The sequence below is a fragment of the Bos indicus genome, chromosome X (assembly GCF_029378745.1).
Source record: "Bos indicus isolate NIAB-ARS_2022 breed Sahiwal x Tharparkar chromosome X, NIAB-ARS_B.indTharparkar_mat_pri_1.0, whole genome shotgun sequence".
Classification (NCBI taxonomy): Eukaryota; Metazoa; Chordata; class Mammalia; order Artiodactyla; family Bovidae; genus Bos; species Bos indicus.
This window is the reverse complement of record NC_091789.1, coordinates 94683042-94707080: the sequence shown is the minus strand read 5'-3', so window position 1 is coordinate 94707080 and position 24039 is coordinate 94683042. Positions and strand designations below refer to the sequence as shown.

The window sequence follows — 24039 nt, the reverse complement described above, 5'->3', positions numbered from 1 at the left end:
TGGAAATCCTGTGCTTGAAATAAAGATACTGTACTACTGTACTCTACACAGTACTGTACCGTAAAGTACAGAAAAGCACAACCACTTGTAGAGGATGCGTGCACGTGACAATGTACACCAGACATGTGAACTGACTTACATGATTGGACATGCGAACATGGTATTTGCATCTTTGAAACTTGAATGTCCGTATGTAGGGGACTTACTGTATTGCCTTTCATTTCCTGCTTTAAAACTATTTGGAGCTGTAAAATTTGCAAATGTCTCCCAGGTTTTGCTTCCAGAGGTCTGACTTTTCTGAGAACAGAAATCCTTTCCCTTTGCTCCCGTATGAAGAAGAGACCCAGGTCTAAATTGGCTGTAACTATACACCCTAGTTATGATCTACATCCCTAATACAAGCCACCACCATCCCCCATGGTATTTCTAGGACTTCCCATGCCACTGCCTGCTTTAAAACTATTTGGAGCTGTAAAATTTGCAAATGTCTCCCAGGTTTTGCTTCCAGAGGTCTGACTTTTCTGCTCTTCTGAAGGACAAATCCTTTCCCTTTGTTCCAGTCTGAAGAAGAGACCCAGGTCTAAATTAGCTGTAACTATATACCCTAGTTATGATCTACATCCCTAACACAAGCCACCACCATCCCCCATGGTATTTCTAGGACTTCCCATGCCACTGCCAGCTCACTGCCAGACTACTTCCCCATAGCTTTCCTAGTGCCACCTTTTGGCTGGTGCATTCAAACCAGAAGTTAATTCCTGTGTTGAACTGTTGATGCATAGACTGACACTTCTGAATGACTTAGCATATGTAATTGCTCAGTACATATTCTTTGTTGAAACAAGGGAATTCCCTGGTGGTTCTGTGGCTTGAACTTGCACTTCCACTGCAGAGGGCAAAGGTTTGATTCATGGCCAGGGTACTAAGATCTTGTATGCTGCCTATGGCACAGCCAAATAAAAAAGGAAAAAGAAAGACACTTAGGGGTAAAAGAAGCCTTACACAAGAGAGTATGTACTCTACTATCCCTTCATATAAAGTTATAAAACAGCTAATCTATAGGAAAAAAATTTCAAAACAGTGGTTGCCTGTGGGAGGTGTCACAGAGATTACCTGGGAAAGAGCATGAGGAAATTGTTGTGTGATGATCTATATCTTGAAAAGAGAGTTACACAGGTGTATACATTTTCCCAAACTTAGCAGATGTATACTTAATGTTCGTGCATTTACTGAAAGTAAATTTTGCCTAAAATATTGTAAACAAATATAGAACTTTATTTAATGGATATGTATGCTTGAGTTTTTGAAATGCATTGATCTATGCAGCTTATTTTCTAGTTTTCAGCATATAGGTGTTACACATATTTGTTATATTTATCTCTTAAGATTGCATGTTTCAATGCCATTGTAAATAATATTGTTTTCTTAAGATCAAATTAAAATTCTTTACTACCATATAGAAATGCTATTTAATTTTGTATATTGGCCTTGTATCCTGCAACCTTGCCAAACTCACTTTTCTTGGTAGATTTTAAAAGATTTTCTACAATCATGTCATCTGCAAATGGTTTTGTCTTCATTTCCACTGTGTATGGCTTTTCTAGGAGAAGGGGTCCTATTGCACTCCCTAAGACCTTCAATACAGTGTTTAGTAGAAGTGGTGAGAGCAGATACTGTTGCTTTGTTCCCAATTTTTTATTATTAAGTTTGATGTTAACTGTAGATTTTTTGGTAGGTGCAGGTTGAAAATATTCCCTTTTATTCCTAGTTTATTGTGTTAGCTTTTATCAAGTGTGGATGTTGGATTTGTTTTTTCAAATACTTTTTCTGTATCTATAGAGATGATCATATAGTTTTTCTCTTTTAATCAATTGATATAGTGAATTACAGTGATTGATTTTTAAATATTTATGATTTATTTGGCTGCATTGGGTCCTAGTTACAGCATGCAAGGTCATCTGTTGTGGCCCTTGGGCTCTTCCTTGTGGTGCTTGGGCTTCTCTCTAGTTGTGGTGCATGCTCAGTAGCTGTGGCGCATGGGCTTAGTTGCCCCAAGGCATGTGATATCTTGGTGCCCTGACCAGGAATTGACCTCCCGTCCTCTGCATTGGAAGGCAGATTCTTAACCACTCCCCACCAGGGAAGTCCTACATTGATTGATTTTTGAAACAAGAACTAGCCTAGCACTGCCAGAATAAATCCCACTTGGTTATGACATCTTAGCCTTTTTATATGTTACCAGATTTGGTTTGCTAATAGTTTGTTAAGGTTTTTTTTGTTTGTTTGTTTATGCATTGATGTTTCAGGGATTTTAGTCTATAGTTTTCTCATGATGTCCATGTCTGGTTTATATATCTAGATATTGACCTTACCAAATCAGTTGGGAAATGTTTTCTTCTCTCCTATTTTCAAGAAGAGTTTGTATAGAATTGGCTTTTTTTTTTCCTTGCATGTTTGTTAGAATTCATCATTGAAGACATGTGTGCCTAGAGTTTTCTTTGTGGAAAGATTTTTAATGACAACGTCAATTTATTTAATAGATACAGAGTTATTTGTGCTATCTATTTCTTCTTGAATGAGCTTTGGTAGTTTGCCTTTCAAGGAATTTGTTGATTTCATTTAAGTTTTCAAATGTATGGGGTAAAGTACTTTGAAATGCATAAAGAATTTAAGATGAATTTGTGGATGGATAACAGAACAAATAGATATGTGATAGGGTAAACATAGTAAAATACTAATTGTAAAATCTATACAATGGTGGATATACAGATATTCATTGTAAACTTGCTCAACTTTTCTATATGTTGGAAAATATTCATAATAAAATGTAGGGGGGAAAAGGAGAGGAAATATGAAATAGTGGTTTAAGGGCTTGATGGTAGAACCAGACTACCTGGGTTTGAATTCTTAAGCATTCCCATCTAAAAAATGGGAATAATAATAGTACCTATTTCATACATTGGTTGAGAGGATTAAATGATGTAACATATACAAGGCACTTAGAACAGTGACTGCCAGATAGTAATTATCTTTTAAGGGTGAGTTATTATCTTTTAAAATAAAGGGAGATTTGGGCTTACCTTGAGAAATTTTTGCCAAAAGAAGGATCTGCAAGTAGACAGTGGAGGAAAAGGGTTAATGTTGGGGGTGGGGTACACAGAAGATGGTTGCAGAATTGTCAGCCAGTAACTCCATGAAGGAAAGCAGTGAAATTTGCACATTGTAGTAGCTGGCAGCAGCAATACAGGTGTGCCTGTGCCCATCCATGCCTCTTCTTTTATATTCTGAGGGAAGGACATATTGGTCTCCTAATGTCTGTTAGATGAGCTAAGTAGGTCTGCTTAGACGCTAGGCTTTTAGACATATGGACGGCCATCCACGAGGCATTTTGTGCCCATTTCTACCCCTGCCAGCTGAACCACCTTCCCCTCAGACGTGGGAAAAACTTTTAGCATGGGTTAGGATTCCCCAGCTTAGCTGGCTAGGTAGTTGTAATGGTGGCTATCTGAAGTAGGATTGAGATCCTGCTCGTTATGCCCCCTGGATGTGGTTGGGAAGCTAACTGGCTCCTATTCGGTGCTGTTAAGAAAACTGAAATCAGCACACATCTAAATCTTTCATGCTTCATGCCAGTTAGTTTTGCATATATATAAAATTATTTCATTTAGCAATTATATGAGATATGTTATAATAGGACCCCATTTTCCAGCTAAGAAAGCTGAGGTCACACATCTTACAAGTGGTGAAGCCAGGATTTAAACAACATAATGATTACCAACATTTGAGTGTCTACTGTGTACCAGGTGCTGTTCTAGGTGCTTTACAGGTATCAACTCACATGGTTGTCAAAGCAATCAAGAAATAGATACTGTTATTATTATGATCACTATTAAATAGCTTGAGAAAATGAGCTAAGATAAACTGCTGTGTAGTCTGCCTGAGGTCACACACAGTGTGGGATTTGAATCCATGTAGTGTAGCCTCCAAGGCCAGGCTCCAAGTTGTGCTACGCTGCCTCTCCATAAGCTGATTGCAAAGCCCATGCCCTCTCCAGTCTGGCAGGATGCCTTCTAGCAGTACAACTTCACTCAGGCACCAAGTTCCTACCATAATCAATCCTCATCCGCAACAAGTCGTGGAGATAACTGCCTCTTTGATTCAAAGAGTGCATACAATTTACAGCAACCTAAGTGGCTCAGCGGGAAAAATAATGTAAGGTGATACTGGGGACTTGGGGGATTGAGAGTTGGGACAGGACTTTGTTTGCTTTGGACACTGCTATTTTCTGAGCACTCCCCATAGGGCTAGACAGGGAATGGACAGGAAATCCTGGCTCCCACTGTGGCCGAATGAGTAATACTGTCTTTGAAAGCAGGGACATCTCACAAGGGCGTCAGGCACAATCTGAAGTTGAACAAGTGGTTTTTGCTGCTCTAACTTGACAGGTACAGGCAGAGAGACTGTTCTGGTTATGTGAAAGCTGTGAAACCTCATCTATTCTATGGCCACTAAGATCCCTAGCCTCCTACATGCCAAGTGCTGTACTAGGCATTCTCTGCACACATCCCATTTTATCCTCACTCCTGGGAACCCAGCAAGGCTAGATAGCACAGTCCTTATTTTCCAGATAGGAAGTTTGAGGTCCTGGGAGGTGACATAGCTGCTCTCAAACAAAAAATATCTTAACCAGGATGACTGACAACCACATCTTACCTACACAAGGTAGTAAAATTTTTTTGCTGAGGCAAAGGTAATAAAAGCTTGAACAGGACCAATAATCGCATTGGGGAGAGAGACTTTGGAAGGTCAGTGAGGTTTAGGAAAAATTGCATTCCCAACGGAATAAGTTCTGAGTCTCTAGGTAGAAGGTATGGAATGCTGAAATTAGAGAGGATGTCAAAGGCAAATTTTCATTAGGCTTGGAACTAGGATAGAAGGCAGGGACATTTCTACAAATGGCATATGCAGCTTGGGCTGCAGGGAAAGAATGCTTGGGCAAAGCCCTTATGGATAAAATGCCCAGGGTGAAAAGTCTGCTCCTGTAATATGGGGAATGTGGCACCCAGCACACATGTTCCCCAGAAATGAGCCCACCTCAGCCCCTTTCAGCAGGTCTGGGAGGAGGAGGAAGGGCCCCTACGGTACTGGGGTTGGCTGGCATGCATGTTCTCTAGCTGCCTCCCCCAGGACAGGGTTGCGGCAGCAGGAGTTTTAGTTCTCAAAGTCATCTTAAGGGCTGCAACGTCCAAGAAGATGCTTTCTTTGGTGGAAGAGGCTAGAGGAATGAGCAGGTCCACTGGGAAGAGCAAATAAAAAGATCTTTGCAAGAGCCAGAACAAACAGCAAACATGCTAAACTGGTTTTTAACATGGTTTGGGAGGGGAGTAGAGAAAAAGGGTAACTCAGAGTTTCTAGATCACACTGAGGTCTCTGAGTGCTATCTTAGACTCTGCATGGCCCCAGCAGTGCAGAAGGCCTCCTGACAGAAAGGCAGCCCTCTAGGTACATAGTTCTCTACCCTGCATAGGAGAGTAAAAGGAATCAGCTGGTGGGGGGCAGCGGTGGCACCTGGCCTTGGACAGGCTCCTGACCGATTCACAGTTTTGAAGCCATCTAGATTACCTGGCTGTTCAGAGCTCCCTAACTTATCAGAATTTTGCTTTGCAGGAATTTCCTGGGGACAAATGGAAACCAATAACAGGAAACAGGAAGACCAGCCAGTCAGGGAGGTAAGTTGACCACTCATGGAGTTGGGTAAGTTAGTACCTCTGAGGTTTCCGTGGAAATTGATAAGGTTTTCTATTTGCTGTGTTTCCTTTGAGGAACCTGGTCTGGTGTCAATACCAAGGGGTTGACGTATAGATGGAATCCAGCCTGCCTCCCAGGCAGCTGGGCTATAGACCAAACTGACTGGTAGCACATTTTGGAATACATCATAGTCAGGAGTGTTGCAGGACATTATGCTTATCAGCTCAGAGGCCTGAGGCAAGTGCCCAGGCACAAGGACGTGGGGACTAGACCATGCTGAAACATAGATGGGAAGGCATAAACTATGCTTACCTTCCCAGTGGCCACTGGGTGATTGGAGGAGCCAGAGAGGAGGCAAGGCTGTCCAGCTACTGCTGTGCCTTTGCTTCAGAGTGTTTCTTGTGTTCTGCCACCTTTCTTTTTATAGGACTCATTGAGAGCTTCAGGTCTACTCATTAAAAATCCAAGGCAGAGCCTGATAACGATAGGTTAGAATTCCTGAAGAAGGTAGAAACATTTTTACAAATGGTGTATGTAGCTTGGGCTGGAGGGGAAAGAGGTGCTTGGGCAGAGCCCTTAATAATGCCTTTAATAATTTATACTAATTTAATAATTTAATAAAAGGCAGAGCCCTTAATAATGTCCAGAGTAGAGACTCTGCTCCTGTAATGTGGGGAACATGGCACCTGGCACTCATACTCCGAAGAGATGAGCCCACCTATCATAGTGATCACGACAAGGAGACAATTACCTCCTCCAGGGTCCTCTCCCATCAGCCTGGTTGGAACCCCTTTTTTGTGACGTTTCTCTTCTATCCAGTGATATACTTTTCAGCCAGTTCTTCTCCAGGACAGTATTAGATATTCAACACAACCCCTTTCCTCAAAGAGCTCACAGTCTAGTAAGGGTACTCGGTCACATCTGACTCTTTGTGACCCTATGGACTGTAGCCCACCAGGCTCCTCTGTCCAAGGGATTCTCCAGGCGAGAATACTGGAGTGGGTTGCCATTTCCTTCTCCAAGGAATCTTCCCAACCCAAGGATCGAACTCACATCTCCTGTATCTCCTGCATTGCAGGCATATTCTTTACCCGCTGAGCCATTGGGGAAGCCAAAATTATATTTACTCAAACTCCACAAATGAAGGACAGGCAGGGAAGATGGCTTTTAGCTGTGCCTCTGTGGGGGCACCTAGGGAGAGGACTAGAATCTGGGTCTCTTGATCTCTGAAAATCCCAGGGTTCTTTCCAGGGCTCCACATTATCCCCTGTGACTTGGTAGTCAGGCAGAAATAATTTTGGTTTTCTTCTGACTCCAAAATCTGGGAAACCTATCAGTTTTCCAGTTGGCAATGGAAAGAGAGGAAGTCAACATTTATTGATCATCTACTAAGTGTCATTCATTGGGTTGGATCTTCTTATACCCATAATCTCCACATAATCTCCAATTTCCACAACAGTTAATTGTACTACCTGTTGTATAGATGAGGTCTAAAGAGGTTATATAACTTAGCTGAGGTCACACAGCTAGTTAAGTGATGGAGCCAGGACTCAGACCCAGGTTGGTCTGGTCCCAAAGTGCATGCTTTTTCCATTATAACTGCTTCAATCAAGATCCCAGAGGAAACCCTTCAAATGGACCCCTCATCATAATTTCTCAGGAATCTGAGGCCTGGGTGGGAATACTATGGGATTCTGTGGCTGGTCTTGATTCCTCACTATAGGCTGATTTGTACCACGTTCTTGGTGAACTTTCACCATGGTCTGGTGGGTCTGCTGAGTTTCCCATATTAGACTGAGACTGTCGAGAAAGGAGACCACCCCTTGGTCATGGATGCCTCCATGCCTAGCACAGTGCCTGACACAGAGAAGCTGCTTGAGATATTTTTGTCATTTGCCTACCAAATGAAGAAACAGAGCCTCTTCCACCATTGAAAGGGTGAAATGACACAAAAATAATAATGCTGACTTAACATTTCTTGAGCACAGTACTCGATTCTAGGCACCATTCAAAGCACTTTGGAAATATTAAATATACCATAACCTTAAGGGGTATATACTATTAATTGGAGAGCCAATCGACAGAAGAAACTGAAGCACGCACAGATAAAATCATTTGTGTAATGTCCCACAGCTAGACCCCGGTTGTTGTTTTTCAGTCGCTAAGTCATGTCTGACTTTTTGTCACCCCATGGACTGCAGCACACCAGGCTTTCCTGTCTTTCACTCTCACCCAGAGTTTGCTCAAACTCATGCCCATTGAGTTGGTGATGCCATCCAACCATCTCATTCTCTGTCTCCCCATTCTCCTCCTGCCTTCAATCTTTCCCAGCTTGAGGGTGTTTTCCAATGTGTTGGCTCTTTGCATTAGGTGGCCAAAGTACTGGAGCTTCAGACCAGGTAATCTAACTTTAGAGACACTATACTATGCTATGGTGCTTCTCCAAAATGGCTGTCTTACTAATCAGCCAGTCAAATAAGAGGATTTTATTTAAAACCTGGTGTGTGTAATGCCTGTTTTGAAGTAAGCAGGGAAATATTAGAGAAAAGCATCAGGAAGCATAATGCCTGCTCATCCCTAGCTTGAGCAAGGAAGACTAATCTGTACAAAGTTAAGTAGCAGTAATGATAAATTACCATTTGCAAGACAACCTAGGTGCCACCAGCTAAGTTATACATACTCTGTTTTATCTTCCCCAAAACTCTGTCAGATAGGCATTGTTATAGGGCGTTGGTTCTCAAACTTGAGTGTGCATTAGAAATACCTGGAGGAGTTATTTAAAAAAAACTGGGATAGATGGTAGTTCCCACCCCACCCCCAGGGAGTGTGATTCAGTAGGTTTGGAGCATGGCTTAAAATGTGCATTTCTAACAAGCTCCCCAGGTGATGCTGATGCAGCTGGTTCTGGGATCACATTTTGAGAACCATTGACTCAGATAAAGAATCTGAGGTTCAGTGGTGCTAAGTAACTTATTCAAGGTCTCACAGCTATTAAAGGAACAGGCCAGGTCTTCAACTCAAGCCAGTAGCTATAAGGTGAAAAGTGGTTTAAACAAACAAGAAAAGCCTGACACATTATAACAGGCCAATACATGTGAAGTATCATTGTGCCCTATTTAAGTTCATTGGGGGTTAAGAAAACTGAAGGCTGGAGTCTAAAGAAGGAAAGGACCAGAGAGGACACTAAGCAGGCTGTATTGCAGGAATAAACCCTGCTGGTTGTTAAGCTTTCTGGCCTTGAAGTCAGTCTGTGTGCTAAGTTGCTTCAGTCTGACTGAAGTTGCCTCATATCTGACCCTTTGGGACCCTCTGAACTGTAGCCCACCAGGCTCCTCTGTCCATGGGACTTCCCAGGCAAGAATACTGAAGTGGGTTGCCATTTCCTTCTCCAGGGGATCTTCCTGACCCAGGGATTGAACCTGTGTCTCTTATATCTCCTGCATTGGCAGACAGATTCTTTACCTGGGAAGCCACCTGGGAAGCCCTTTGAAGTCAGTCTGCATGGGTTCAAATCCAGGCGTTCTGTTCTCTAGCTCTGTGAACTTCGCACATGGCTTTCTCTCCATGCCCCCACAACCTTTCACTCCATCCATTGGTTTCCTTATTTCTGAAATGGGCTAAGAGTACTTACCTTCTATGACTGTTGTGTGGATTAATTGAGTTAGTATATGTAAAGCATTTAGGACAAAATATGGCACCATAAACCTTCAGTAAATGTTAGTTGTAAAGAGGAGGAGGATGAGGAGCAGCAGCAGCAACAGTAACAGTAGAGAAGAAGGGTCAAGAGTGAAGTATTGTGCCCGGATAGCTAGGCCTTGAAAACTAGATAGGATGGCAAATATGGAGGCAATTGAAGATTATTGGTCAGGTAAGTGACATGGTAAATATGGCACTTTAGATAATTTGGCAGCATTTGCAGCCTAGATAGGTTGGAAGGAGACCAGGTTGGGGCAGTGATCCAGACATGAAAGAGTGTGCCCCTGTATTGGGAAGGTAGGGTACAACAGAAATAGAGAAGAAGGGACAGATAAATATGTGTGATATTTGGGGGGGGGGCGTTTATTGTGAAAGCAATAGTACAGGAAATTAAAAACAGAATAAAAGGTATCCTAATTCTTACCACCCTAACACCCTGATTGTTTTCATTTCCCTGCCAGTCTTTATCTATAGGTATAGAGGATTGGCAGGGGTCTCATGATTATAATAACTGTGTAGATATAATTTTGTGTGTCCTGCTTCTCTTGTTTCACTAGGCATTTCTTGGTAAACAGTTTTTCCTGTTGCCATAAAGGCTTCCTCAGTAGTTATATATTTTAATGGCTGCATAATATTTCACCAGCTTAATGTGCTCTAATTTGCTTAATCATTCCCAAATTGGTGGATAATTAGGCTTTTTTCCAATTTCTTGCTATTATAAAGTAATGCTGCTGAAAAATTTTGAGCAGCTATAACCTTTTTCTAATTTTGAATTATCTCATTAAAAACAATTATACAGAGTTGCGATTACTAGTTAAAAGAAAATGAACATTCTTATTGTTCTTGATTTATTTCCCAAACTGCTTTCCCTGAAGGTGTTTTACTCTGCCATTAGCAGTATATGAGAATACCAGTTTCCTGTAAAATTTGCCATCATGGAAAATTTTCTAATGAAGTAGGTTTAAATGGTACCTATTTTAATTTTAATTTGCTTACTTGTATTATTCTGTTTTGAAATTTTTTCATGTATTTAATATTTGCATTGCTTCCCATGTGAATTGTTGGTCCAGATTATTTGCTCACAAATACATGACAACTTTTGAGGTTAAAAAAAAAAAAAGTAGAAAGAACTCAGTGATTGGAACTTGGGAAGAAAGGAGTTAAGCTAAAAAATAATTCTGAGCCCCAGTGACTTGGAGAAAATTAATGATATATTGGGGGCAGGTGAGAAGGGGACCTGATTTGGTAGAAATGACAAGTTTGAGTTGGGATATGTTGAATTTAAAGTTAGCGAGGAAGACAGGGAAATGCTTTTGAGCAGACTTGTTGATCACCTGGCCAACGAGAGTAGGATGAAGAAGAACAGCCAGCAAAGGAGATTGAAGGAGCAGGCATCTGGAGTGGTAAGAAAGAGAAGTATGCCAGGGCACCATCACAGAAGATAAGGAGAGGACTGCTATTGGCTTTGGCAGTTTGGACTCACAAGTGAGCTTCAAGAAAGCAAACTTAGTAAAATGGTGGGCATAGAAACTAGAAGGGATGATGGTCTATAAAGGGAATGCATAGAGAAGAAATGCACACAGCTTTACACATCCTAAATTCACCCGTTTTAAGTGTACAATTCAGTGAATTTTGGTTAATTTGAAAATGGAAGTGTTAGTTGCTCAGTTGTATCCAACTCTTGGGACCCCATGGCTCCTCTGTCCATGGAATTTTCCAAACAAGAATGCTAGAGGGTGCAGCCATTCCCTTCTCCAGAAGATGTTCCTGACTCAGGGATCAAACACTATGTAACCATCACCACAATCCAATTTTAGAACATGCCCATCTCCCTAAAAAGATCCCTTTTGCTCAATTCTGAAGTAAAAGTTAAGTGTTAGTCACTCAGTTGTGTCTGACTCTTTGCAACCCCATGGACTGTAGCCCACCAGGCTCCTCTGTCCATGGGATTCTACAGGCAACAATACTAGAGTGCGTAGCCATTCCCTTCTCCAGAGGATCTTCCTGACCCAGGGATTGAACCCAGGTCTTCTGCATTGCAGGCAGATTTCTTACCATCTGAGCCACCAGGAAAACCCCTTGCTCATTTCTAGTGACTCTCTATTCCCAACCTCAGCCTCAAGCAACCACTAATGATTCCATTTATATGAAATGTAGAGGATAGGCAAATTCATAGAGATACAAAGTAGATTAGTATGTTGGTTGAGCCTGGTTGCTTGAGCCTGAGGTTAGAAATAGAGAGTGATTGCTCATTTCTAGTCACTGTCTATTCCCAATCTCAGCATCAAGCAACCACTAATCTACTTTCAGTCTCTATTAATTTGCCTATCCTGTATATTTCATATAAATGGAATCATATAATATATGGGCTTTTGTGTCTGGCTTCTTTCACCTAGCATGCATTAGAAGTTCATCTTTAGTATAGCATGTAACAGTATTTCATACTTTATTTTTTTCCAAATATTTCATTGTATGGACATACCACATTTTATTTATCCATTCATATATTAATGGACATTGGATTGTTTCCACTTTTTAGCTACTGTGAATAATGCTGCCATGACTGTTCACATACAAATTTCTATGTGGACAGCTGTTTTAAATTCTCTTGAGTATTTAGGAGTAGAATTTCTGGGCCATATGATAACTCTGTTAACTTTTTAAGGAACTGCCTGTTTTCCAAAGTAGCTGTACCATTTTACACTTCCAACAACAAAATAGGAGGGTTTCAGTTTCTTTTCATTAGTTTTAATGAAATGATTATATGTTACTGTGTGATTTGAAAAATAGTTTAACAGTCTTATGGACTCTGTGGGAGAGGGAGAGGGTGGGAAGATTTGGGAGAATGACATTGTAACATGTAAAATATCATGTAAGAAACGAGTTGCCAGTCCAGGTTCGATGCACGATACTGGATGCTTGGGGCTAGTGCACTGGGACGACCCAGAGGGAGGGTATGGGGAGGGAGGAGGGAGGAGGGGTCAGGATGGGGAACACATGTATACCTGTGGTGGATTCATTTTGATATTTGGCAAAACTAATACAATTATGTAAAGTTTAAAAATAAAATAAAATTAAAAAAAGAAAAAAAAAAAGAAAAATAGTTTAAAATAAGAGTGCTTGAAAAGACATATCTTCATGTGAGAAATATCAATAACTTCAGATAAGGCAGATGACACCACCCTTATGGCAGAAAGTAAAGAGGAACTAAAGAGCCTCTTGATGAAGGGGAGAGGAGAGTGAAAAAGCTGGCTTAAAACTCAACATTCAGAAAACTAAGATCATGGCATCCGGTCCCATCACTTCATGACAAATAGGTGGGCAAACAATGGAAACAGTGACAGACTATTTTCTTGTGCTCCAACATCACTGCAGATGGTGAGTGCAGCCATGAAATTAAAAGACACTTGCTCCTTGGAAGGAAAGTTATGACCAACCTAGAGAGCATATTAAAAAGCAAGACATTACTTTGCCAACAAAGGTCCATCTAGTCAAACCTATGGTTTTTCCATTAGTCATGTATAGATGTGAGAGTTGGACCATAAAGAAAGCTGATTGCCAAAGAATTGATGCTTTTGAACTGTGGTGTTGGAGAAGACTCTTGAGAGTCCCTTGGACTGCAAGGAGATCAAATCAGTCAATCCTAAAGGAAATCAATCCTAAATATTCATTGGAAGGACTGATGCTGAAGTTGAATCTCCAATACTTTGGCAACCTGATGCAAAGAGCTGACTCATTAGAAAAGACCCTGATGCTGGGGAGGCTTGAAGGTAGGAGGAGAAGTGGACAACAGAGGATGAGATGGCTGGATGGCATCACGAACTCAATGCACATGAGTTTGAACAAGCTCCGGGAGTTGGTGATGGACAGGAAGCCTGGCATGCTGCAGTCCATGGGGTCACAAAGAGTTGGACATAACTGAGCTACTGAACTGAACTGAAAAGACATTTATACATTTAAAACTATCTAAAAAGAAGTTGGCTAAGAAAAGGAAGGAGAGAAATGGGGTGGTAGTTAGAGAGGGAAGAAAGGTTTAAGTTAGTGGTTCTCAAAATGTAGTCCTAGGGCTTCCCTGGTGGTCTAGTGGTTAAGAATCTGCCTGCCAACGCAAGGGACATGGGTTCTTTCCCTGATCCTGGAGGATCCCACATGCCACAGAGCAACTAAGCCCATGTGCCATCGCTACTGAGCCCATATTCCCTAGAGCCTGTGCCCTGCAACAAGAGAAGCCACTGCAATGAGAAGTCTGCCCAATGCAACTAGAGAGTAGCCCCCCTCACCATAAGTAGAGAAAGCCCTCAGGCAGCAACAAAGACCGAGCACAGCCAAAAATAAATTAATTAAGTAATTAACTAAAAAATGTAGTCCTAGGACCAACACCCTCAGTATCACCTAAGAACTGAAGTAGAAAGGAAAATTATTGGCCCCTACCCAGATCAACTGAATCAGAAACTGGGGCAACATGGCCCAGAGATGTGTGTTTTACAAGCCCTCCAGGCAATTCCGATATAAGCTAAATATGAGAACTTACGATTTAAGTGAACTTTTGATCAGGATTTGGGAAATTGGCTTAAGTTTAAAAACAGAAAGGGGAGGTCAAAGGAAAAGTCATATTGATGCTGAATATGGAGCTGGCAGATCATAGTTTATGATCTCAAGGAAGATGAGAAGGCCTAGGAAAGGTCAAGGGCAAAGATGACATTTAAAGAGAAATTCTGATGGAGCTTCCAATTACCTTCCCCAGACTACACACACATTTCTAACTTTTCTTATGTCACTTCTACCCCACTTCAGTACTCTTGCCTGGAAAATCCCATGGATGGAGGAGCCTGGTGGGCTACAGTCCATGGGGTCGCGAAGAGTCACACACAACTGAGCGACTTCACTTTCACTTTTCACTTTCATGCATTGGAGAGGGAAATGGCAACCCACTCCAGTGTTCTTGCCTGGAGAATCCCAGGGACGGGGGAGCCTGATGGGCTGCCGTCTATGGGGTTGCACAGAGTCGGACACAACTGAAGTGACTTAGCAGCAGCAGTAGCAGCATGTCACTTCTGTCACAACTAGAATGATGAGTATAGGTGGGAAAATTAAATGTATATTCTTGAGCCACTCTGCCTGGAAGCCTGCAACAAAATTTAATTCCAGGTAGTTGTGCTCTTGGTTGTCTCCCTCCACTGTTATTTAGTTTGTGTGCAGAGAATGCAAATGCATTTTAATATTAGCAGGAGGGGAAAAAATTGGTGAGTAGCTCTGCTGGGAGGAAAAGGTACATAAATGTGAAGTATTTAATAGCTCAAAGAAATTATTTTATGGATTACCTCTCTTGGTTTTCTGTACTTACAATTGCCTCCTGTGGTCTTTTCCATTTTTCCACTTTGCACAGACCTTTAAAATGTGTAGGGTGTATATACACATATATAGCCACAGTTAATCCTCACAGCAACTCTGTGTGGTTAAGCCTTATTTTCCCGATTTGACTGATAAGGAAGCTAAGAGTAAGGAAAGGTATTGCTATACTATTATTAATAACAACAACAAAAGGTATACTATCTAACATTTATTAAGTGTTTATTGTATATCAGGCACTGCTATAAGCATTTTCATGTGAATTATTTTATTTATTACTAACCATGACCCTATAAGATAGTTACCTTTTACTGACACAGTTTTAAAGGTGAAACTTATTCACAGATAGATTAAAGTCACTTGCCTAAGGTCAAACAAGCATCTGACTCCAGAGCCCATTACTTCTGGAATTATACAGCAAGAACATGACTAAATTGGAGCATTACCCAGGTTTTTCAGTTCTAGGCCTAGGGCTCTCTTCCTTCTTTTTATCATACCACATCATAAGCAGAGTGCGGACCATCCAGTACACATTTCCTGTTTGCCAATTGAGTGAAAGAAAATGGGTAATTGAGAATTGAATCTCATTTCATTAGGTAGAGTACACTTTTCAGGAAGGCTTTACCAGCTAAGAAGAATGAAACCTTCAGAGGCAAGAAAGGATTTGTCAAAGAGCATGACAAAATGAATTTAAATACTTGGGTATTAATTTAATCCTGGCCACACAAAACTTATTCAAGGAAAATCAAGAAACTCTAATGGGAGAAATAAAGACATGAATAAATGCATAGCTATTCTCTGCTTCAATTTGGGAAGACTAATACAGTAATGATTACAATACTCCCTAAGTTAATATATAGATTTAATACACTACCAATTAGAGTCACTGTGGGATACTTTATAGAACTTGTTAAATTCATAGTGAAATTTATCTGAAAGAAAAAGTGGGCAGGAAGACCAAAGAATACATTTATATAAAGAGGTAATGGTGGTAGACTTACCCTATCAGATTTTAAAGTTTGCCATAAAGTGACAGTTATTAAAACCATATGATAGTGGGTTGAAAAAATGTCAAACAGTGAAATTAAATAAAAAAGAGAGATTCTAGGAACAGATTCTAAGACTACAGAGCACATTGGAGGCAACTGTGAACTGCAGAAAGCAATCATCTTTCTTCAGTAAATGTTGGGAACTGTAGGTATCAATATGGAGAATAATTAACTTAGAGCTGCAGCACATACAATACTCTATAGTATAAATTTCAGAAAGCAGACCAGTGGAATAGCATATTCATTCCAGTTATGGATGGAAGATAAATTTGTGCCTATTAAATGGAGGATATCATCAGAGACAAGATGGATGATTGTTATATAAAAGTTGGGGAAAGAAACTTTTGTACAACAAAATGTAATAAAAAGCTAAATAAGAGAATGAGAAAAATGTCTGGGGTCAGCATCACAGATAACAGTTGACTGTCCAAAAAATATAAAGAATGGATACAGATTATAGAAGGTCAGCTTTCAGATTCAGCTTCATAAGGGACAAAGAAAATAAACAGCCAATTTACACTTGAGGAAATAAAGACAGTAAAATCATTGCATGGAAAAGTACAACCTCTGTACCAATTAAACAAGTACAAATAAAAACAACTTCAAGGTATCACAATCAGCTTATTAAATTATCAACAGTTGATTGAAATTATAAATAGAAATTACAAAACCCTATCTTGACAAGACTTGAGGAAACAGTATGTGTTTCATGGAGCAGTATAAATTAGTTCAGTTTTCTTAAAAGACAATCTAGAAATATGTGACAAGAGTTATAAAACTGTACATACTCCTTGATCTAGCATGCCCCCCAAGGAAGTAACCTAAAAAGGGAAAAGTAACTTGTTTAAAGATATTTGTAGTAGTGCTATTTATAATCATGGAAAAGATTTACCAATCTAATATATCATGTTGGTATAGAATATAGCCATTAACTATGATGGGTATCCAAATATTGGGTCTTGCACAGATTTGACTACTTGTAATAATATTAACAACAAAAAAGGCTAAATTCTAAACCATGTTGAATCTGATAGTAGCCATGTACAAAGAAGATTCAGAAAGGCATCTGGTAAAATGTAAACAGCTGGAGCTGAATGCATGTGGTGTTCTTTGGGTACATGTCAACTTGCTAGAATTCATAACAAAAAAGAAAATCTGAAGAAGAGGCAACCCACATTGGTTTGATGTAGGCCTGCAAAGTTAAAGATCAAGGGCTTTGGAAAAATCCCTGTACCAATGACAGACAGTGTTATTTAGCAGCCATGCTTGATCTCTCAGCTAGAATTTGTTTTGCTAGAATTCTCCATCAGCTAGCATTTCTGCTTATCTGTCTTGACTTTTCTGAGGCAGTACATCACCAGACCTCTGTGAATCTTCAAATTTGTCACCATCACTACAACATAGAACCTCTCCCTCCACTCCCACTAATGAACATTTTATTATCTGACTTAGAGCCATTACTTTCTCAAGACCTTTACATTTGCTCTTCACTTCCATCATCAGCACTAGTTGGCAAGTAGTTTGCATTACAGAGAAGCATTTTTTCTCTCTACCAGGGTTACTGTGCACCTGTGTACCTTGATAGCAAATAGAGACCCATCAAGCCACATTAACATGCGAATGCCAAGTGGTTGACTAGCCTCCCTCCTTTGCTTGGTGACTTGCCCTGCAAACCAGTATTATAATACCTTGCAAGTCAAATTCATACCCTTTGCATAATGATAAGTTACTACACTTCATGGACCTTTAGGGTTACTCTTAAAGGGTTAAAATTCTAATGGTATATACATGCATGCCAAAGAACTACTCTATAATAATAATTGCCGTTCATAATTCAGCACCCAGATTGCCTTTTAAACTATTGGAGATAAAATTATGTTCTTTGTAACTTTGGTATTAAATCTATCCCCCTGTCTTTGAAATTCAGTACCTTAACACCTGGTATCAGAGAAGGCAATGGCACCCCACTCCAGTACTCTTGCCTGGGGAATCCCATGGACGGAGGAGCCTGGTAGGCTACAGTCCATGGGGTTGCAAAGAGTCAGACACGACTGAGCGACTTCACTTTCACTTTTCACTTTCATGCATTGGAGAAGGAAATGGCAACCCACTCCAGTGTTCTTGCCTGGAGAATCCCAGGGACAGTGGAGCCTGGTGGGCTGCCGTCTATGGGGTCGCACAGAGTCGGACGCAACTGACACAACTTAGCAGCAGCAGCAGCAGCAACACCTGGTATACATGGGCATTCAAATATACAAAAATTGCTCTCTCCCTCTGGCATATCCATTGTTTAACAGTGGTGGGGCACTGAATTTCCTTAAATAGCATCAAGATTCCCAGAGCTTTGTGGACCTCCAGTATACTCATTTTATTTTGTAAATCTTCATCCCACTTGTCACATGAGTGGTATGTATATAGTTAATTAAAATTCCTTTTTGTTTTAAGAGTTTTTTAAAATGGGTTTATACCTCTTAAGATACCCTAGTAAGTTGGGAACCTGGAAAATAATGACTGATTAAAGCAGTGTATCTCAAAGTATGATTTGGGAGCAACAGTACCATCATCATTCTGAAAATTGTTAAAAATTAAATTTCTACACCTTGCCCTAGATTTACCAAATCAGAAATTCTGGGGATAGGACTGAGCCACCTGTGTTTTAATAAGCCTTCCAGGTGATTCTGATGCATGTTTAAGTGTCAGAACCACTGGCTATTAGAGAATAGAGCCTCAATAACCTCAGGCAGCCTGATCTTCTGTTAAATTGTGCTGGTGGATATCAAACCCTCCTGACATCTCAACAATACATTATGTGCACTTAAAATGTCTTTTATTAAATCTTTTGAGAAGGTTATGAGAATGCTGAAGAGTCAGCATGTTGTGCTGGCATAAACCATGGGCATTGGAGTCAGATGGACCTTGGTTGTAACTTCTCCCGGCTGCTTACGTTGTTTAACCTCCCTGAGTCTCATTTCTAACATGGGCAAGAGAATGCTCAAGCCACAAGATTGTCTCAAGGATGAAATGAGATCAAGTCTCTTAACTGTCCAGCCCTGTGCCTGACACATGATGGACTTTGAGTAAACAAGAGCGATCGCTACCCTCCGTTAGCACCATGTTTGTGACACTACATAGAATTCAGAGGAATAATGGGAAAACCTTCTTGAAAACTCCAAGCTGGGGTCATTGGAGAGAGGGATCTAAGCTTCACCCAAGATAGCCACAATAAAGCAAGGACTTCTCAGATCTCTTCAGAGGACACTTTGCACCAGACTCCTGGGAGCTGTATCATGCCAGAGCAAATCATGCCACTTGTGTTTGCTGTTACCAGACTAATTGTTCCTTACTTGAAGTTCTGTGGCCCCAGAGGTAGAGAAGGGTGGCAACAATAAGCGTTTTGGGCCCTTCTCCCTCCCTGTGTACCCTCCTTGTGTCTCACTTCCTGGATCTTGCAAATATTTCCTTCAGCAATAAGCTGGGAGTGGCTGTTTCTCTTGGAGCAGTCGTATCTTTTAGCTCCTGAGAAAGGGGGAAGGGGAGATGGAGCTGGAACTGTGCCATCTCGCGGCTGAGATCCTGGAATGCCAAGCTATTGTGGTGAGGTTAAAAATAAAAATTCCAAACAAGAAAGCTTCAAAAGGCCAAAGGAGGCAGGGGGAGACTTTTTCAGCCTCTGCAAATATTAGTTTTCATTTTCAATTACTATGAACCCCTCCCCAAAGAAGATTGTAACAAAAGGGGAAAATCTATTTATCAGAAGCACAGTCTACCTGTGCCAAGAGGAAAAGGGAATAACAGCCCAGGACTTGGCACATGATTTGCTTTTGTTTTTGAGATGTAGTCTCCTTGGCTGGTGTCAGCAAAGCCCTTTCTCAGACTTAGCTTCCATGCTTCCTCCCCTCTCTTCAGCAAGGAGCCAAAGTCTTTGAGAACACCTTGTGATGAATGTAGTGCGAGTACCTTTTGCCTCACTCCAGGAGTCCTTGCTTCAGTGTGATTGTCCCTTGGAGCCAAATAAGGCAAGTTCCAGTCCAGACACTACTACTACTCAGTAGCTGGTAAAATTAATTTCCCTTTCTAAGCTTCAGGATACTCATTTTCAAACTGGCAGTAATGGCATAGTTACTTCAGTGAGCTTGTGTGAAAAGTAATAGAAATACATAGGCAGAAGTGCCTACAACAGTGCCTGACACATAGCAAGCAATAAGTAAGAAACCATAGTTCTTTTTCCTTAATGAAGTTCCTTATCCTCCACTCTAGGGAAGAATCCTTACTTGTTCGCAAAGAAAACTGTAGATTTCTATGCATATAGGGCCTCTAGAGAACACTGTTCTTGGTTTGAGCCTGAAACACTTCAGTGGAAGCCTCCCATTCACCAGTCTAGGGCTTCCCAGGTGGCACTAGTGGTAAAGAACTCACTTGCCAATGCAGGAGATGTAAGAGACTCAGGTCATGATCAAACCCATGTTCGATCCCTGGGTCAGGAAGATCTGCTGGAGAAGGGAATGGCAACCCACTCCAGTATTCTTGCCTGGAGCATCCTATGGACAGAGGAGCCTGGCGGGCTATGGTTCATGGGGTTGCAAAGAGTCGGGCAGGACTGATGTGACTTAGCATACATGCATTCACCAGTCTACTTCAGTTGTTAGTGCCTGGAAAGCAAGGACTATGGGTTTGGCTCCCCTTAGATCTGGTCATCTTGCACAGTGTAATACTGAATGACAGCTTGGAATGACATATATACACATTGGCCCAGCTGATCTCTTTGAGGGCAGTCCTTACCCTTTTCTGGAGTCTTGCCTATTTCTGCTCCCCTCATGTAAGTGACTCTAAAAGGTTTAGGCTGCCCTTATACAGACCATGTTGGTGGGAGGGATGTGCTTTTCAAATTCGAATTTATGCAGAGAATAGCAATGTCCAGGTTGCCTTGCTGGAGCCCCATGCCACGGATAGTGTTATAGTGCCATGGATTGGGTCACTGAATGTCCCTACAAGAGTGTGCTCTTTTCTTCCAACTGGTTCTGGAGTTGGCTACTTAGAGGTAAATTCTGTAAGGCTGACATAACTGATTAATGCCTAAACAAAAAACAACTTAGAATATATAGTCTTGTTGTTCTTCACACTGCTTTTAAGCCTAAACTTGGCTTTTATTCTTCCTCCTTTTTAAGTAGTTGAGAAGAGTGAGTAAATGAACCTATGGTTAAAATCCTTGTTAATCTAGTGCCTCCTGGCTCAGCAACCATGTATCTGAGCTAAGACCCAAGTTCTCTTCGTTTCTTGGCTATTGAGTAGGGCTGAACATTAACCAGAGGATGGTGCAGTTCAACTCTCTTGATAAGAACAAGGAGTAGGGCTGAAGCATACAGAAGTGAAGGTTGTACGCTGCACAGTTTGTATAATCATTTGCAGGGACCCTGAGTAAGTGACTTCACTCTAACAATAAGTATCCTAGTCATATCCGACTCTTTGTGACTCCATAGACTGTTCCCTGCCAGGCTCCTCTGTTCATGGAATTCTCCAGGCAAGAATAGCATTCAGTTCAGTTCAGTCACTCAGTCGTGGCCGACTCTTTGCGACCTCATGAATCACAGCATGCCAGGCCTCCATGTCCATCACCAACTCCCGGAGTTCACTCAAACTCACGTCCATCGAGTCGGTGATGCCATCCAGCCATCTCATCCTCTGCCGTCCCCTTTTCCTCCTGCCCCCAATCCCTCCCAGCATCAGAGTCTTTTCCAATGAGTCAACTCTTCATATGAGGTGGCCAAAGTACTGGAGTTTCAGCTTTAGCATCATTACTTCCAAAGAACACCCAGGACTGATCTCTTTTAGAATGGACTGGTAGGATCTCCTTGCATTCCAAGGCACTCTCAAGAGTCTTCTCCAACACCACAGTTCAAAAGCATCAATTCTTCAGCACTCAGCTTTCTTCACAGTCCAGCTCTAACATCCATACATGACTACTATAAAACCCATAGCCTTGACAAGACGGACCTTTGTTGGCAAAGTAATGTCTCTGCTTTTTAATATGCTATCTAGGTTGGTCATAACTTTCCTCCCAAGGAGTAAGCATCTTTTAATTTCATGGCTGCAATCACCATCTGCAGTGATTTTGGAGCCCCAAAAAATAAAGTCTGACATTGTTTCCACTGTTTCTCCATCTATTTGCCATGAAGTGATGGGACTGGATGCCATGATCTTCATTTTCTGAATGTTGAGCTTTAAGCCAACATTTTCACTCTCCACTTTCACTTTCATCAAGAGGCTTTTTAGTTCCTCTTCGCTTTCTGTCATAAGGGTGGTGTCATCTGCATATCTGAGGTTATTGATATATCTCCCGGCAATCTTGATTCCAGCTTGTGCTTCTTCCAGCCCAGCATTTCTCATGATGTACTCTGCATAGAAGTTAAATAAGCAGGGTGACAATATACAGCCTTGATGTACTCCTTTTCCTATTTGGAACCAGTCTGTTGTTCCATGTCCAGTTCTAACTGTTGCTTTCTGACCTGCATATAGGTTTCTCAAGAGGCAGGTAGGTGGTCTCGTATTCCCATCTTTTTCAGAATTTTCCACAGTTTATTGTGATCCACACAGTCAAAGGCTTTGGCATAGTCAATAAAGCAGAAATAGATATTTTTCTGGAACTCTCTTGCTTTTTCCGTGATCCAGCGGATGTTGGCAATTTGATCTCTGGTTCCTCTGCCTTTACTAAATCCAGCTTGAAGATCTGGAAGTTCACAGTTCATGTATTGCTGAAGCCTGGCTTGGAGAATTTTGAGCATTACTTTACAAGCGTGTGAGATGAGTGCAATTGTGCTGTAGTTTGAGCATTCTTTGGCATTGCCTTTCTTTGGGATTGGAATGAAAACTGACCTTTTCCAGTCTTGTGACCACTGCTGAGTTTTCCAAATTTGCTGACATATTGAGTGCAGCACTTTCACAGCATCATCTTTCAGGATTTGAAATAGCTCAACTGGAATTCCATCACCTCCACTAGCTTTGTTCGTAGTGATGCTTTCTAAGGCCCACTTGACTTCACATTCCAGGATGTCTGGCTCTAGGTCAGTGATCACACCATCGTGATTATCTTGGTCATGAAGATCTTTTTTGTACAGTTCTTCTGTGTATTCTTGCCACCTCTTAATATCTTCTGCTTCTGTTAGGTCCATACCATTTCTGTCCTTTATCGAGCCCATCTTTGCATGAAATGTTCGTGGTTCTGTCATTTATGAATCACCTTTGCATGTACCTAGCATCATTGCTAGATCCTTTTTATATGGTTAATCCTCACAGCAGCTTTGTAAGATAGATATTTTACTAAAACTGAGATAGATAAACTTTGCTCAAGGTCACAAAACTTTTGGGCTCTGGAGACAGATTTTTAAATTTTACTGGAAGTCAGACTCAAGTCTTTCTAAACACTGTGTTCTTTCCAGTCTGCTTTGTTGTCTTCCCTGTGCCCTGGGAAGGAAAGAGTGGTAAATTTAATGACTATCACAGAACAGGGTTATTTCTCACCAGAGCTACAGGACATTGACCCCACCAGAACCTTTGGAGATGTTGCTTTCACCACCTGCATCTCATAAGATCTAGATTGGAGATGAAGGTGGGGAAAAGTGGGAGAGGCAAAGACAGAAGGTAGGAATGTGTGTGCTGAGGGTTGGGGCACATACTATATAGATGGGAAGCCAGCCTAACTGGAACAAGTAACTCTATCCCCAAACCTCTTCCCCCAAACCACAACACTCTCATCTTTTTCACCCTGGATCTTTGTAGAAACAAAGATACTATAGAAATAGTATGACCCCTGAAATATTGATATTAGAATCCCTTGGGGCAGTTGTTTATAGATTCCTGAGGTATTAAATCTCAATTTTTAGAGGTGGAGCTGAGGAATTTGCATGTTAAACAACATCTTCAGGTAATTCCAATTAAGAGCTACTTTCATTAGGAGCAACTGCCCCAGACCAATGGTTTCCAACTTTTTGGATCATGCACCCTTCTCAGAAAGGGTCTTTTGAACCTTTAATATGTGTTGGTAGTTTATTAATAAATTCCTTATATCTGCTAATGTTCTAATATTTCTGTTTTACATGCAAAATGGTGAGTTTTGCATTAGTATTCTTCGATGAAAATAATCTCTGGTTTTCCTTTATGTATGTTCTAGTCGCTGGGTTTTGGTGTTGATGTTATACAGGAT

At 41.1% G+C, this 24039-nt stretch overlaps 1 protein-coding gene across 4 annotated transcripts in view; it reads left to right on the top strand.

The window, feature by feature from the left end:
- Positions 1–24039, top strand: part of SHROOM4 (shroom family member 4) — a 264232-nt gene that overhangs the window by 218762 nt on the left and 21431 nt on the right. For all 4 annotated transcript variants that reach the window (XM_019955780.2, XM_070784326.1, XM_070784325.1 and 1 more), the window contains one exon: positions 5668–5729. In XM_019955780.2, coding sequence (XP_019811339.2) covers positions 5668–5729 — 62 coding nt within the window. The remainder of the gene's footprint in view (positions 1–5667; positions 5730–24039) is intronic.